The sequence below is a fragment of the Falco biarmicus genome, chromosome 16, assembly GCF_023638135.1.
Source record: "Falco biarmicus isolate bFalBia1 chromosome 16, bFalBia1.pri, whole genome shotgun sequence".
NCBI classification, from domain to species: Eukaryota; Metazoa; Chordata; class Aves; order Falconiformes; family Falconidae; genus Falco; species Falco biarmicus.
Window position 1 is genome coordinate 2,824,712 of NC_079303.1, and position 17,651 is coordinate 2,842,362.

General features: G+C 49.7%; 1 protein-coding gene across 8 annotated transcripts in view; it reads right to left on the reverse strand.

The window, feature by feature from the left end:
* ANKS1A (ankyrin repeat and sterile alpha motif domain containing 1A) overlaps window positions 1-17,651 on the reverse strand; it is a 110,672-nt gene that overhangs the window by 30,324 nt on the left and 62,697 nt on the right. For 4 of the 8 annotated variants that reach the window (XM_056361316.1, XM_056361315.1, XM_056361320.1 and 1 more), the window contains 2 exons: window positions 12,711-12,758; window positions 8,837-8,903 (listed from right to left, as the gene is read on the reverse strand). The exons of 1 other annotated variant lie outside the window; for it this stretch is intronic. In XM_056361316.1, coding sequence (XP_056217291.1) covers window positions 8,837-8,903; window positions 12,711-12,758 — 115 coding nt within the window. The remainder of the gene's footprint in view (window positions 1-8,836; window positions 8,904-12,710; window positions 12,759-17,651) is intronic. 3 more of the 8 variants (XM_056361322.1, XM_056361323.1, XM_056361318.1) reach the window with 1 other exon arrangement.

Sequence of the window (17,651 nt, forward strand, 5' to 3'; positions counted from 1 at the left end):
GCGGCTTTGTAACTCTCCAGTGGAAATTACTGACTACTCAATATTTACTCAGTGATGGGCTACACGGCTCGGGTTCTCAAAAAAATGATGTTACAGGTCTGCTTTGACAGTTCCAAGTGATTTGTGCCTGGCTCAGAATTAATTTATCGAGAGGCAAAGAAACTGCTTGATGCCTACTACAGCATTTCTGGAAGCAGTGGGGGGATGAAACCACAGCAGCTCCTTCCTCTGAGCTCCTGAATTTTGTTTTAAAAAATTATTTACTCTACTCAGCCTTTTGTGCACTTGTAAATACATTTCTGCTGTTAGAGGCGCTGGTTTTCTGAAACCACTTCAAGGCAAGACAAAATGAAGGGGGGGTAGGTATTCGCAGGGAGTGGAATAGAGGGATTTACTTTAAAAAGAAAATGACGACAACAGATGCCCAAAACATCCCAGGCTGAAAATAAAGAAGCCTAAAATGCACTTGCTACAAGGATGACAGAAGAACAAGTGAATCCCAGTCACTGTGCCCCTAGCAGGAGCCCGATCACAACTTCTGATTGAAAAAACTCCCAGTTCTCAGCTCCATCCTCCTCCTTACGCTCCACATTTTAGGAATCCTACCTTTAAAAGGTCTGCAGATGGCAGAGGGAGAAACAGTCAACAGAATGCGGTTACAAATAATTCGAGTATTTAAAGTTGCAAAGAAAGCAAGTCAAGCAATTCATTTTCCAAGCAATGGAACTTCAAGGAAAACAGGAAAGGGAGAGGGCGACCAGGGCTCAGAAAGGCCCTTTTATAAAGGTATCACTTCAATAATGCCCTTAATAGTGCAAAGTTTGAGTCGCGTCTGGAGGATGAAATAATTATCCTCCATATAATAAAATATGGACAAAAAGCATCACCCTGTTCACTCACGGAAACAGTTAACGGTTTAACACGACCTGGCGTGGCTGAAGTCATACGACCCAGTTTCACTCGGAAGAAAAAACGGCAAGTCCAAGCAAGCGGGGATGAAACCACTGCCCAGGCACACCACCAGCATCCAGGAGAACCAAGTCTGGCGGTTATTGCCCCAGCTGGGGATGATCTAAAGTCCTTAAACCCAGCGAGGAGGCGATAAACCCGGGCAGCGCATCGGGCAGGACGGCCAGGCCAGCAGAACGCAGTCCTGAATGCCATCAGGTGCACCAAACACAGCCAGCATCCAGCTTTACCGAGATCAATTAGCCAAATGCAGTCTGCTAACGAATTCCTCTTCTCTTTTGTCAAGTCAAACACCCAGCATGTTCCTCACCTCTCCAGCCAACCGCAGAATTAACTCACCGAGCCCCAAACGCACTCCCTGCCCAGTGCAGCACGCCTCCTCCTTGCATCGAGCTGATTTATCGAGCAGAGCCCACTCATCTAGAACTTAATTTGGCTACTGCCGTAAAAGACAATAAAAAGCGTTTCTATAAATACATTAGCAACAAAAAGAAGAGCCAAGGAGAATCTCCACCCTTTATCGGATGCAGGGGGAGAAACACAGCGACAAAGGATGAGGAAAAGGCTGAGGTACTTAACGCCCCCTTCGCCTCAGTCTAACGGAGTAAAGAGCGGCTGTTCTGCGGGTACCCAGCCCCCGGAGCTGGAAGACAGGGATGTGGAGCAGGATGAAGCCCCCACAATCCAAGGGGAAACGGTCAGCAACAGGGATGGGGAGCAGGATGAAGCCCCCACAATCCAAAAGGAAAGAAGGCAGTGACAGGGATGTGGAGCAGGATGAAGCCCCCACAATCCAAAAGGAAACAAGGCAGTTACAGGGATGTGGAGCAGGATGAAGCCCCCACAATCCAAGGGGAAACGGTCAGCAACAGGGATGGGGAGCAGGATGAAGCCCCCACAATCCAAAAGGAAACAAGGCAGTTACAGGGATGTGGAGCAGGATGAAGCCCCCACAATCCAAGGGGAAACGGTCAGCAACAGGGATGGGGAGCAGGATGAAGCCCCCACAATCCAAAAGGAAACAAGGCAGTTACAGGGATGTGGAGCAGGATGAAGCCCCCACAATCCAAAAGGAAACAAGGCAGTTACAGGGATGTGGAGCAGGATGAAGCCCCCACAGTCCAAGGGGAAACGGTCAGCAACAGGGATGGGGAGCAGGATGAAGCCCCCACAATCCAAAAGGAAACAAGGCAGTGACAGGGATGTGGAGCAGGACGAAGCCCCCACAGTCCAAGGGGAAACGGTCAGTGACCTGTCAGCCACTCAGACACGCATCTATCAGATCCCACCTATGGAGCCAGATGGGATCCACCCCAGGGGACGGAGGGAGCTGGCCAAGTGCTCACGGAGCCACTTTCCCCCATTTATCAGCAGCCCTGGCTCACCCGGGTGGTCCCGGTCAGCTGGGGGTTAGCAGATGTGACACCCACCTACAAGAAGGGTCAAGAAGGAAGACGTGGAGAGCAAAGCCCTACCAGCCCGACCTTGGTGCTGCGGAAGGTCAGGGAGCAGATCACCCCGAGTGCCATCGCACGCCACGTACAGGACAGCCAGGGGATCGGGTCCAGACACCATGGGGTTATGAAAGGTGGGTCCTGCTTGGCCAACCTGATCTCCTTCTGTGACAGGTGATCCTACAGCATATGAGGGAAAGGCTGTGGACGGTGCCGACCTGAACTTCAGTAGAGCCGTTGACACTGTTCCCCACAGCATCCTCCTGGGAAAACCCAGCTCAGGGCTTGGAGGGGCACACCGCTTGCAGGGTGGAAGCTGCATAGCCAGAAGGGAGTCACATCCTGCTGGTGCTGGGCACACGGGATGTCCCCAGGGCTCGGTGCTGGGGCCAGCTCTGTTCAATGTCTTTATCGGAGTGCTCCCTCAGCACGATGCAGATGACACCAAGCTGGGGGGAGCTGATCTGCTGGAGGGCAGGAGGTGCTGCAGAGGGATCTGGGCTGGCCCGATCACCAGCTGGATGAGGTTCAACACGGCTCAGTGCCTGGTCCTGGACGTGGGGCACAACCACCCCACACAGCGCCACAGGCTGGGGGCAGAGCGGCTGGGAAGGGGAAGCTGCCTGGTGGGAAAGGACCTGGGGGTGCTGGTTGGCAGCCGGCTGAACACGAGCCAGCAGCATGCCCAGGTGGCCAACAGCATCCTGGCTTGTAACTGAAATGGTGCGGCCAGCGGGACCAGGGCAGTGATCACCCCCCTGCGCTCGGCACTGGTGAGGCTGCACCTTGAACCCTGGGGTCAGGATTGGGCCCCTCACTCCCAGAGGGGCTGGAGCGTGTCCAGAGCCGGGCAGGGGGCTGGGGAAGGGGCTGGGGCACAAGTGCTCTGAGGAGCGGCTGGGGGAGCTGGGGGGGGGGGGGGGGGGGGGTGTCAGCCTAAAGAGGAGGGGGCTCGGGGGGGCCCTCATCCCTCTCTGCAGCCCCCTGGAAGGAGCCTGGAGGCAGGGGCGGGGGGGGGTCGGTCTCTTCTCCCAGGTAAGAAGCAACAGGACAAAAGGGAACGGTCTCAGGTTGTGCCAGGGGAGGTTAGATGGGATATTAGGAAAAAATTCTTCCCCCAAAGGGTTCTCCATCTTCGGAACAGGCTGCCCAGGGAGGCGATGGAGTCACTGTCCCTGCGGGTATTTAAAAGATACGTAGATGTGGCACTCGGGGACACGGGTGAGCGGTGGGCTTGGCAGCGCTGGGTTAACAGCTGGACTCCATCTTCAAGGTCTTTTCCAACCTAAACAATTCCGAGATTCTACCTCCTCTGTTTCTGGGGAGAGAAACGCCGCCTGACACATCCCCGTAACCCAGCCGGGAACAGGCGGGTTCCTCGTTCCCAGCCGGCGGCGAGACGCGATGCTGCGGCACAGCGGTGCTGAGCCTCTGCCCTGAGACCTGCGCTCCCCTACTCCTCCTCATCACGTCTGGAAGGAAGGGATGATCAGAAGCGGGTTGCTGGAGCTAAATAAACGTGTGACTGCAAAAACGTGTGCAGAGACACAGGCTGAACGCAAGCGTCTGTTCTCAGACCAAAAAAAAAAACTCCTTTAAGGTAAGGGTTAGGTGGAATCCAGCACCCTTTAAGAGATGGCGTTGCTTAATTCCCCGACCTTGGACAAGCGTTTACCCACACGGCTCAGTGACAGACTTCTTTCCTCCACCTGTACCATTCCCCACTTGGGAAATCCATGCAAAAGATCAGGAAATACATTTAAAAAGATTTTCTTACAAAGCTCTAAGAGGAAATGGAAAGGTCAAACCCATTGGCCAAGAAATAAATTCTAGCTCCAAATTCTATCAAGATTCCAGGATGCACTTGATTATCTTATCCAGGCTCATCCGTAACACCGCGGCAAGGCAGGGAAGTTTTGTTACCCTGATTTATGGAGGAAACCTTTAAGGTACAGAAACCAGCTATTCACCCAGATTTGTATGGGAGGTCTGGGGCACGGCTGGGACCCGAAACCGAGTGTCACGGGGCCAGGGCTTGTCCCAGTGTGGCTCTAAGGGTGCCTGCCTTCCCTAGGCACGGGGCAGTCATATCTAATAAGGGCTTGCACAGACTCCAAACATCCTTACAGCCGCAGTAGCTGCCAAGGAAACCCTTTTACTTTTCCAGGCAAATTAGCGATTCCAGACATCAAACTAGTCAGGAGCCCCAGTATCTTCAAAGCTCACCCATTTTTGAGGATGAGAAAATATTTGGGAAGTTCCCTGCAGCTCCCTGCACATCTGTGATATGATCTGAAGCATTAAAACGGCCCTAACAAAGCCCCGAGGAGCAAAAGCTAAATGCTGCCAGCAAACAAAATCGTAAAGGGTACACGCACCCCCAGGACACCCCTCAGCAGCGCAGCAAGGGACTGGCAAGCCCTGCCCGCGCTCCGGCTAGCGATGCTCCTAGGTAAAGGAAGCAGAACCAGGGAATGTGTTCAGCAGCTGATCTGCGGACGAGGGATCCCAAACCGAGCGTAACCCGGCGCAGCCTGCAGGAAAACAGCCGGCTGAAGGCCAAGGCAGCTCCTGGGGCTGCCTGCTTCTAGAGACGGGTGTCCATTTTGCTGAAAACTCCCTGCACAACAGCAGCTTTCGCTGAAGGGCTGGCTCCTCCTCTCCCCTCCATGTTAGACCTCTTCTATCGATCCATCACAGGCGCTGCTACAGCTACGGACCGGCTCGTGGAGGGCTTGCCGTACAGCAGGATGCTAAACAGTTCCCACTGCTTTAAACCAAAACCCACGCACCGTTTCGCATCCCTCTGCAAAGGCGTTTGACCCCAGGAAAACAGCAGCCCTAACCAGTAGGTAGTGCCCAGAGCAGGCAGAGGTTAAACTCCCACTGGGAAGGCACGGTGGATTCCTCCTCGCCAAAGCAAAATCCCAAGGGACAAATGGAGATGAGATCGGATACGTATTAGCATCTCATCAGGAGGAGAAGCTGCCTACCCAGAGCAGCTCAGATGCAGCAGTTTGGAGGTGAAGGATTTAAAAGGACAGAATCCCTCGCAGTGGCAGCTCTCCAGCATCCTCTATCGTGCTGCAGTAAAGGCAAACGAGCTCTCCAGTTCTGTTTTTGCTCCTGATTTAAAGGCAGAGCAGAGAATTCATGCTCAGAGTAGAGGGGAAGCACATATCCCGCAAGCAGCCTTGTTTAGCAGATATCCCTGCCTACAGGTGTGCTCAGCAAAAGCCCAGCATCGCCTGAATTGATGCACGTGGCAGACGAACCACACGCAAAGGGCACCACGGCACCTGTACTGACCCACAAGTTATCACCCCAGCCCTGCTCTCAGCACAGCCGCTGCACCAACCCCAGCAGCTGGGGAGGGTGATCCTCCCCCTGCAGAAATCCAAGAGGCACTGGGAGAAGGCTGTGTGCCCAGACAAGGCAGGACTGGTCCCAGCTATTGGGATGGTGGCACTCAGGCAGCACCGCCACAGCTGAACTGGTCTCACCATCAGAAAAAAGCATTGCCTACGGTAACGTTTTCAAGATGTAGATTTTCTAAACCCCTTGAGCAGTACATGATATTTAGGCACCTTCGGTCCCCCCGGGGAACAGAGTTCATCGACATCCATTTGATCAAGCTCTGCATGCTGTATCTCAAACAGCTGTTTCAAAAGCCACATTTTTTTGTGTTTAAGGGATAAACATCCATTAAATCCAAGCAATTATCTCCTCCTCTGAAGGCCACGGACTCCGCTCCATACGGGAGACAACACTCCCGACGACCCAGGGTTCTGCCTACAGCAGCGGAGAGGAGAGGTTCCTTAAACTGCTGGTTTCCAGAGTGAAGCTGCATCCCGGGAAGAGAAGAATTTAAATATATCTCCCAAGCAGCCTGGAAATGTAGAAGCCTTGAGACAGTCATCTGGGAAAGGGGCAGCTTCTTTCCCTGCTCTGCAAATGGTATGGAGACACGTCTAGGGACATTGGCACTGGTATCAAAGCATCCTTCCTCTGTTAGCTCCACCTCCCCTTAGCATCTACTTTCCTCAAAAAAAAGGCAGAAAAAGGATAGGAAAAAAAGCTGGTAAAATGGCAAAACGATCCTGTTTGACGTGCAGAGCCAAGGCATGCAATGAGGTCACTGCATGGAGGAAGATTTTTAACCGAGACTTGGTTCTCTTTGCTGCTCCAGTCCAGATCCTGAACACAAACTGGGCACAGGGTTTGCTATTCCCTCCACCCCAGCCGCCTCTACTTACAACATTTATGGAAATGAGGGTGTTTTAACCCAGGATCGTCTCCCGTCGTACTGATGCTGCATTGCGGAGATAAGAGTTATAATAGTTGCAAACATGGCTGGAGGAGGACGTCGCTCTCTTTGAGAAAAATCAATGCACTAAATGACACTACGGTTCTTTCCTCACCTTGTTTTATGGAAATTAGAAAAAGCAAAGACAAAATGCACAATGAAGTCCTCTCACATACTATTTATAAAGTTTGATTAGAAAAAAATCAGTAAAACTACATACTTCAAGGTCACAAAAGAAAAAAGAAACTGTGATGAGTTTTATCCATTTTGAAGCAATGATAGGGCAACTAGAGTTTTGCAGGTGGAAAGCTGGAGAAGAGACGTTAAAACCACCTGGCAAAAACATTTTATGGACTGAAGAACAAAAGTAGTTTTGCTGAGAAAAATTGCCACAACACTCCAGCTACTCCAGACCGTTTGTTTTAGAGGCTGGGTGGTGGAAGCAGGTCTTTATGCTTTATTCTATTGCAACCAAACTGAAACACGGCCCTTGGTAAGCTCCAGTTAAGACCAACTGCCTGAGCAGGACCCTTTGCCCTGCACAGGCTTTGCTCAAGCATCCCTGGTCCCCAGGAACTGTTTCTCAATCTGTGAAACACAAGCAGCTTCTAAAGACCTTCTCACCCGAGCCAACGCACACGGCACCCCGCCGGTGGCCAGCCAGCCCCTCCAAGCCCACGCACCCCCATCAACTGCTGTCTTATCCAGAGGAAAACCATCCCAGCTACACCCCCGGAGCAGCTTTATCTCCAAACACACTCAGCAGTGAACACGCAGCCGGGATGGGTGAATTCCCGAGGACATAACAGGGATATCCGATATCTTGGCTATAATCACTCTGATGTACAACTCTAAATACAAAATTCCCATCCTATCCTCCCAGGGCTAGAAGGATTTTGGGAGCCTTAAAGAACAAACTAGGAGAACGTGGAGGGCTCTAGCGAGGTTCTGCACATTTCCAAAGGGACAAACCCACACTTAGATGAGGAATAAAAAAGCCAGAAAAAAGAGCATTTTGCTACTGCATTATGTATCTGAAACAAAAGCAAGATTGTTGTGGGGATTGTGAGACCAGCCAGAAGACAAATATGCAGCAGCTCCGTTGCGGACTGACTGCTTAAAGAAAATTTTGTTGCTCCCCACCAGAGAAGAACAGAAACTTGAAACAAACACATTCTGAAAGGCAAGAGAGAACCGTAAGCAATCAGTTTGACTTTCTCAGAGGCTATGTTGAGAACAAGAGTAATTGCAGGAGCCAGGATCATTAGAACTTTCTATCCCTGGGTTACCAGTGAGAGTCCTTACACCATCTTTCAGCTGCAAATTAGATTTTTTTTTTTGCACATGCAGAAAACCTGCTCTTCCTCCTCCGCACGGAGCAAAGCCCAGCTGTGAAGGTTTAAGCGTCAGGGCACAGCAGTGGTCGGGCTGTGTGAGCAGGGGCCGCGAGCCATCCGCTCCGGGGTCCGTGGTACTGCCGTGAGCTTGCAGAAGAGCACGAGAAGCGTCCCAGGCCACTCACACAAGCCAGCAACAACCCCCCCTCCACCCAAAGGGAAGGACTGTAAGGAGTCACTTCAGGTATCAGAAGCCACCCATAAAAACTCCCCCCTTTTCAGCATTAATCTTTTGTTTTGTTATCGAAAGGTGCAACACATCACCTCAAAATTTACCATATGCTGAACGGTAATGCTAAGCCCCAAAATTTATACACAGGCAGTTTCAACAGGCAAAAAAAAACCCTAAACACACGCTGTTGTCACTGGCTGAGTATTAATCAACACTGAGGTAATCAGGGTCCCCCCCCTTCCCCATCAGGCTGGGGGTACCAGCTGCAACACTCTCCACCCAGCCCCCTTCCCCACAAGCCTGCTAGGAGGGAAGGACAGCTGCATTATATAAAATTAAATGAATCTACCTAGGGGAGTATTGAATTAAAACTGCTAGTAGCAGTATTGAGTGTTACTCTGGGAAGTTGAGGGCTGCTCCTCCAGCGCCAGAGCCTGCCTCTCCCCTCTAGGGTTCAAAAGATGCGTAGGCAGGAGCCAGCACCTTGTTTTTGTACAGCACACCACCGAGACAGACAGACACGAGCTGGGTACGCTACCTGAGATCCTCTGCTGCTCCTGAGAAAAGTCAATGCCTTCGCCGATGGAACTCATGATTTTCTCAATCTGAAAATAAAAAAACAAAACAAAACAAACAAAACACAAAAAGCACACGCTACGTTATTCTGAAAGCCTCAGGGAAAGTTAAAGGCGGCCCCGGGATTTCACCTGCCATACGACTGCCAAAGAAATCCAGGAAAGGATGTTAAGAAACCTCTGACCCAAGCAAGGTACCCTTAACATCTTCCCTGGAAAAATCTTCCTAAGGATGGATGGATGGAGGATCCCTTCAGGAGGGATGCGCAGAGGCTGGGACTGCCCAGAACCTTCCCTTCCATAACCTGCCAGCGCCTGAAAATACACAGCTCCCACATAAACCATCCCTCTGGAGCCCAAAAATAGGGAGAAGAAAAGCACCCCCAAACTCCTCAGCTCCCCGTGTCCCCACATGCAGCCCCACCTCCACCAGCAGCGATGCCTGAGGAACGCGGCTCACGGGCTCTTTCACAGCACGCAGAGAGCAAGCTGGGCTTGGTTTGGCTGGTTTATTTGTTTTTAAACCATCACATTTCCCAATCCTGTGCTCCTCACCGCTTCCACCGAGCGCGGAGATGCTTAGAAAGAGTTTGGAAGTAGATCAAGTTTGCAAAAGCAGCAACATGACGGGGGCAAACGCCTTCCCAACCCAGGAGAGGGAGCTAAAGACAGTTCCATCCCCTGATTTAAGCAATTCACACTCAAGGCAAACCTCATGCAATTAAAAAAAAAAAAAATTATTATTTTTCATCTACTGCCTGAGATGGTGTCTTTTCAAGTCCACTGAAGAGCTGCATATAAGTGACTGCATTTGCCACCAAAAAAAAAAAAAAAAAAAAAAATAATACAAGTTGTAATTTTGGTACGACTTACAAGGTATTTTCTTAAATGAGAATAGAAACTTTTCAAAAACAATTCTTGAGCAGAATTTGTAAATCAAGGCTTTCTAATGCAATGCTGCAGAGGGAAAACTGACAGTGATAATTACTAGGTTAATTCTGTTAAGATAAAAGACCTGAGAAATTGCACCTTGGTTAGTTAATCGAGAGTTTTCAGTAATCTAAAGCACTAAAGCTCACGATTTTCCAAAGAGCACTTAAGAGGCTCTGGTTGCTTACCCCAGCCTTGAATCTATAACCAAGGAGAAAATTTAAAAATAAATAAAATAAATAAATAAAGAGCCCCCAGTGAGAGATTCCCGAACAGAAATCTCCCACGAAAAAATTCCTACGAGGCACTTCCGAGCGGCTGCTGCTGAATACAAAGTCGATACATCAACTGGCAACAGAGACTGGGGAGAGGAAATCAACCCTTACACAACTTTTTTTTTTTTTTTTTTTTTTTCCCTCCTTCCTTCTGCCCCCTGGTCTTTTAAGGATAGATTTGTGGAAGGAGTCCAAGTTTTCCTGGACCACATCCCGCTGCTGCCTTTGCACTGCCTGCATCCCAGCTGCGGGAGCTCCCAAAAGTGCCCAGCCAGCAAGAGGGGTCCTGGAAATGCCACGAGGGGCTGGGGGTTTGACATCCATTCCAAAGCCATGGCAGCTTGAAGCTGAGTTCCACAGGGGAGGGTGTTGGGTTTTGTTTTTGGGTTTTTTTTCTTTTTTTAGTGAAACAAAAAGTCTTAAAAGGCTCCTGCCAAGGCAGATCTCCAATGAAGTCCTTCCTGCTCGCGGGGAGCAGGCTGGCGGTGCACTGGGAGCAGTAAATCTCACCAAGGAGAAGGCATTCATGCGATGTACAGAGGCGTCGTTAAAGGATATCGATCCTCTGCCCCTAGAAAACCAGGAGGATGAGCACTTGTACTGGGCTTGAAATATAAATCTAGCTTGCTTTGAAGACCAAAAAAATTTCATCAGATTTTAGATTACTGAATAAATCCAAATAAATTACTAAATAAATACAAAATAGATTACTGAAAAAATTTATCAGATTTCAAACGTGTATGGAAGAAAAGGGATGTATGTTCTGAAAAGAAATTTGGGTTAAAGGAAGGAGTTTGAAGTCCCTGGACACCAGGTTCCTGCCACCAGCACGCTGCCCTGCAGCACAAAAAGGCAAAAGCAATTGTTGTGCCGGGCACAACCCGAATTTGAACGTGAAAAGCAATTGTTGTGCCGAACACAACCAGAATTTGAACGTGACCTTTGCTGAAAGAGCTGGGAGATACCTGACCCTAACGCCTGAGCAACGCCGGGATCTCCATCTGGCTGCCGGAGCCATGCAGGTCTCTGACAAAGGCCAGACGCCACCAAATGCTGGGACAAGGGTTAATAGAGTCACTAACAGGGTGGAGGATGAGTGATCAGATCCCTTGTTTCGTAGGAGGGTAAAAAATGACAAAGGAGGATGGATGCGACAGCCTAGGACATGAAAGCTTTTCCTTACGGAAATCACTGAGAACTTTAATCAAACCCCCCAAGCTAGCCGTATAAGAAATAGGATTTTGTGGTGTAAGCTCAAGTTTAAAAAGCTGCACTGAAAAAAGATGAGGCCAAGTAAAAGGCAAAAACATCCCGAGCTCAAGCGGACAGAGGCAGCCCTTATATGACAAAAATCCAAGGCAGCCAGGGTGGTTCATTTGGCAACTGCTGACATCACTCGCCGTTGCTTCAGATAAAAATTGCACGGCTAGTCATCGTGTCATCTGATCGTGCTATTTAGAATCCCTGTGGCTGAATAAGGAAGCCCCAGAAATACAGCTTGGAGAACTGCAAGAAAAAGTTGGGGTTTTTTGTCAGCTAACCTCAAGCTCTTGTGTAAAGGAGCAGCTCTGCAGTATCAGCAACAGAAGTGTAAGGTCAGCTAAACTCGAACCAGTTAAGAGGAAAAAACCTGAATTTAAAGTCTGCCTTGCGATGCTGAGTATTTCTTCTACCCCAATTATGCTTTTCAAGTGTCTCCCTCCGTTGGAGGCGGCTGTGGCAGTCACCTTCACTCCATCAGCCCCGCTGCCCCCCGCAGGCTGGGTTTAGAGCTTTCCCCGTTCTCATTAGCCACGACGGAGCCTGAAGGACGCGTGAGCGATGCAGCAGCTTTGCTCAAGCCTGTAGACAATGCGAATTAACTGAGGACTAGCAATTGCCTCGTATTTCTCAGCAGAGGTTGCCGATTTACACAAGAGCTTCAGGCACATCTTTGCCAGGTATCATTTCGGCAAGAAGCACCCGCTTTACCTGCTTTTGCCCCTCCGAAGCAGCAAACGCTCCCCAGCAAAGCCTTAAAATTTCACCGTGCCCTTATGCATCATCGGTACGGAAAGGCCACGCAAGACTGGAGGGAAATACTTGGATGGTGCAAAATAAAAAGCCTCATTTCCAAATAAGCCCAAGGGCTTCGGGTGCTGACTGTTTTATTCCCTTCCATAAGCAGGCACCGAACCCGAGCTGCGGCAGGATTTCTGGGACACTGCCACAACCCTGAGGGCTCGCTGCAGAATTTGGGTCTGGAGGTCAATTCAGTTCAAGCTCCAGAAGTTTAATGGCACGAAGCTTTGAAGATTTATGTCAATTAGCTTCATTACAAGACTTATTTCTAAGCTGGAGCCGCTCTTGTACCTACGACTGTCTGGGATCTTTATCTGAGAGATGTTTACTTCAGTGGATCTTGAAGCCTGGGAGGTTCTTCAGTCTCATGGGATCATTTGGAGCAAGAATCACTTGGTCCCAGCCAAGCTTTCATTATAACCAGTCACCGAGGGGTGGTGGTGGGGAATAAAATAGGTGGGGAGGGAGGGAAGAAAGGAGGCGAGGAGAAAAGCTGTTTGTTCAAGCAGCCCCAGCTCCCTCCAGTCCCTCCCAGCAGCAGAGGAGGCCAAGCGCTTTGCAGATCTCTTACGCTGTGCTGGGACCCGGCTCTGGAGACGCGCGGGGGCTGCTGCCGGCGCTGCTGGGAAAGGCAGAGAGCACAAGAGCATGTTTCGGTGGCAGGTTCAAAGCCCACATCTGCAGCCCCTCTTTGGTCAGAGCTACAACTCTGACCGCTATTTGGCAAGAGCCAGGTAAGCTCCCTCCCATCAGATGCTCGTTACAAAAAAATCCTATTTATTTCCCAGCACTTTTTGCATCCGAAGAGCCAGCGTTCCGCCCGCCCCCACTGCACTCCACGCTTGGATGCCCTCTTCCACCCTTACCCACTTGGACTTTCGCTCTTTCATCCTGCATTATGAAAGAAGAGAAAGTTTTAACTTCGTTTTAAGAAAGGTCAGCTCCTCTGCTGCGGTTCTGGCTGGGAAGCAGCAACGCCAGCTGCAGAACTATGGCCCTAGAGAGGATGGCGCAGGATAAAAGGACTCTCCCCCACCTTTCCGCTTCCTCTAGATGTAGAAAAAGGTTTTCAAAACCCAACTTCTCCCCCCTGCACCGAGGTGACAGGTGCTCAAAAGCTGCAGACAAGAGAACGTGAATGCAGATGGCGACTCGCTCCGCTCCTGATGGGCTGGATGAGTTCCGCTGCCCAGGGCAGGGCGCCACGGTCTGACACTGTGAAAAATTCGCTTCCTTCCCCGCATCCCTTTTCCATGGCTGGATTCAAACTGCAAATGAACTCTGAGTGCCAGGCTGAGTTCACTCATTCCCTTCGCACTGCCCTCCCTCGATACAAGAGGGACATGATGCGTTTTGGGTTCCGAGCCCGGCCCCGACAACTCTGCAGGCAAAACGCCGCGGTGAGGACCCGCAGGTGCTTCTTCAGCGCTAACACACCCGCGCACTTTTCCTCGAAAGCAGGGAATTGCCTTGTGCTATATAAACCCGGAATGAAATAATCACGTGGCGAAGGATTACCTTTCCCAACCCGTGCTTTGCTAACCGTCGGGGTGAGCCAGAGGCGGTCACGGTTATGCACAGTCAAAACTGGATGACAATTAATGCAAAGGGAAATCCTGCTTCATGCCCTCGGCTCTCTACGAAAAGAAAGCATTCTCCCAAGTCACACACTAACTCAAACACCGGGTTGTTGCTGATTTAACCGTTCAGAGGTCGCAAAGGTAAGAACGCAGGGAAAGGACACAAACCTAAAGAGGGGGTGAATGCTTTTAAGCATCCCTGTCCTCCACAAGCGGTCCTCAGCTGCACTCTAGAGCACTAAGATGGGGTTGGAAGAGAAGATACCTTGAAAATAGCCTACCCTACAGTTTTTTAGGCTGTTCTTTCCCAGTGGTTAATTATTAAAATACAGAAATACCATGTTTAAATATAGCGCTGCTGTTCAGACTTGGTTATAGCCTGAACACTCAGTTCCGATTTGTTTTGGCTTAACCTGGTTTTTTCCACTGAAGCACCAAGCGTCCATCTCTGAACAGGTTGAGGGGTGGGTTTGGGGTAGGTTTTTAATTATTTTTTTTTTTAATTTATTTTCACACCCACAGAAGTAAAATTGCAAAATAGTTTTGCCTCCCAAATTAACGCAATTGTATCCGTTACTCCTGATCCAGATGGGTAGCAACTCCACGCTATATTTTGGCCAACGATCCCTGAATTCCTACCAGGAAAGGAAACAAATTACGGCAGAGCTGAAATACCCTGGGAGAAGGAAAGGCTGCAAGGATGGGAGACTGTTCTCCATCAAACACCAAAACCAGGGATGCGACGGGAAGGAGTTATAAAGCTCTCACCAGGATTGAAGCACACCAATTTATTTTCACATCTGCCTACATTTTGCTGAAAAATAAAAATACCCCAAAACAAGGAGCTGGGTGCGGCCGGGAGTCATCCCTGGGCTGGGGAAGTGGTGAGCTCTTCCATGCAGGCAGGCAGCCACAAAAACATAGCAACTGGCAATTTACTCCAAAACAGAACTTTATCTTAAAACAAACTACCCTGAGCGCCTGAGTTCTGATTAATGGCAAAAAAGGTATTTGTTTGGAGAAGGACAGCAAAAGCCAAGCCAGCTCGGAGGACACGCTGGATGCTGAGGTTTGCCCTGCTGGCAAGACAGGACCTTTCGACACCGGAGTCCTGCAGAGTAACTCCCCACCTCACAGCGCTCCCGGCAGAAGCCTCACGGCTTTCTACACGAGCAGGATGCAAACCAGCTCCTCTCCTGCAATACCCCCCTGCACCATCAGCAGGGGACCCAGAGATGGGCAGGTCCTGCATCCTCCGTGAAGCCTGTGGTGCCAGGCACCCAAGCCACCAAGAACCCTCCTCCTGGAGACCCTGCAGTGACACCGATCTGCAGACAGCCCTGCCGTGCTTGCTTCCACTCCCCTGCCCTGACAGCCGTGTAGCCGTGGTCTCCATATAAATCTCTCCAATTTTTCCTTCCCCAGAGCCAACGCTGAAAGTTCGGAGCCAGCAAGTCCATTGAGAGATACAGAGGACGATTAAACAAGTCCTGGGGTCTTTTATCTCCAAAATAAAAGACAGCTTCATGCAAGAGGAGCTGTCTGCAGCAACTCATTTGCATGCAGGGAAAGGAAGCTTCATTCAGAAAGCACAAAAAACTGAGCAACACTCCATTAGAGGGACACTCACCCAGGTTTCACTCACCCAGGTTTCAGGGGCATCTTTACCATACTGCAGCTTGCTGGGGCTTGGTAAAACCTCACCTAGGGATGAAAAGCCCTTACATTTACCATCAATATAAACGCACAAGTTTTGTTCTCAGCCTCTGCATGCAGCATCAGTGATTCCCAAGGACAGAGCAAGGTCGTCCTGAGAGAAGAAAAAAAAATAAATATATACACTCGCATGCCAGCGTTCAGATGACCAGATATTGTCGAGAGCTACAGCTGTCCCTACCCCAGAAGGTTTATAAGCAGAGTTTCCCCCTCTCTCCATCCCCTTCAAGAACAAAAGGTGGGCAGAGCATCCAGCTGCTTCGGACAATGATCTGCATTGCTCTTCTGCAGCTCCACAAGCACGACACCCCACATCCCCAACCAAGCTCTGGGCTCCAGGCCCCACAAAACAGCTCTGTTTAGACAAAATGCCTGCTTCCTCACTTCCAAATTAAGGCAGCCAGCCAGGAGGGGAGGTTTGCATGTGTGGAGGAGGTTGGAAGTGTGCCTCAGACACCAGGCTACGTCCACCAGCCTTCCCATGCAGCGCGCGCTCTTTCCAGCACGCACAAACACAAGCGCTTTTGCAGGAAGCTTATTTTTGAAAAACCAAATATTACCATTAAAATCCAGATACGCCTTGATATAAAAAGGAGATATAAAAGGAGAGCCCCTTTTGGGCTTTTATCCTGGGAAAGTAGCTCGTGGAGTTAACTCAGGTGCACCGAAGAAACAGCTCCAATGAAGTGTTTTCTCCTTAAATCACTGTAACAACTCCAGACTTGTTAAATCGGGTAGGAACAGAATGAGATGTAACAGATCGTTTTATTCTATTGCTCTTCGGAGGCTCCTCACTGCTGCATCAGCCCCTGATAGCTGGGCAGCCTGAACGGGGAACCCCATGGTACCATCTAAGCACGATTTAGAGTTTAGGTGTCCCTGTGCACGTGCACATATGTATATGCACACACATCCAACTGCAGCATGTTGCTTCTGGGAACCAAACCAGCAGAAAGTAACTTTGGTTGGTTTTTTTTTTGGTCCCCCTTGGGTGAACTGTTGAACCACGGAAAGCACCTCAAAGGTGACAGCAGCATCCCCAGCTCTGCGACACGGGGGGACTGTCAGCTTGCGTCATCACCAAGAGCGCCTGGGGACGATGTAACGGGGTTTTTCTCCTCAAAAACTCTCCTGCTTGGTGCTTCCTGGGGTTACCTTCCCTTCTGATACAATTTCTGGTACTAGGCACCATTGCCCATCTTCTTCTGCAAGAGCAAGGGAAAACCTGAGCGGGGTCAATGCCTTCTGCTCCCTCTGTGGCTCCTTCCCAAACTGGCAGCTTAGAAATCGCCAGTCCAGAAAATCAGTCCAGAAGCCAGATCACAAGGAAGACACGCTATAGCATGCCTGCACATGCGTCAAAGAAACAGAAACGCTAAGCAGTAAAGTTTATAATTAAATAAAAACATACAGAAACAAATGGCACGCTATCTACCATATGTACGATATTAGTGCATTATAATGACACCCTGCAGCATAAGCATAATTACGAATATATCAGGATTCCCATTATAAATCCTTATTATTAAGGAGTTCATAACCTATTGTACAAACTCGCCTGGGGCTAGAGCTCGGCAGACAAGATAGCAGTTCCAGCAGCATAATTTATTCTTGAAAGCTACTTACAAAGTTTGGTTTAAAGGTTATCAGTATTTTAAATTTCTGCAATTCTGCAAAGTGTCAAGGGTTAGGACTTCATTATTTCTAAGCTTCTACAACAGAGGGATGGGGCAGATTTGATTTAAAATTCTAAAAAAACACCAAAAAAACCTACCAGACAAGCTGCTTCTACAGTTTCAAAACCCCTTTGAGCACAACACCCCCAACGACAAAGTGACCAGGCTCATTACAGCTTAAGGGGTTAGCTCTAAAAAGCAGGGGAGAACAATAAGGGCACCTTGGGTCAACGGGTGATGCTGAGGACACACAGAACACCTCTGTCAGATCCTTCCATTTTGTACCGATACCACTGTAACACACCCCAAAACCAACAAAGGTAAAAGCAACCAGGAGCTGTATGGCTGCTGGAGAAAGAGGATGGCTCCTGCACACAAAGCCTGACTCTCAACCTTCGGGATCGTAGTTGAAAGTTTGTGTCAGTTCGGAGGAGACTCCAGCCGAACGCGAGATGCTGCTAGCTGTTTCCAACTGTTTTACGGATTTCCTAGTAAACAGCAGCAAGTTATTTTGGGGTTGCTGGGAGGAAAAAGCAAGCA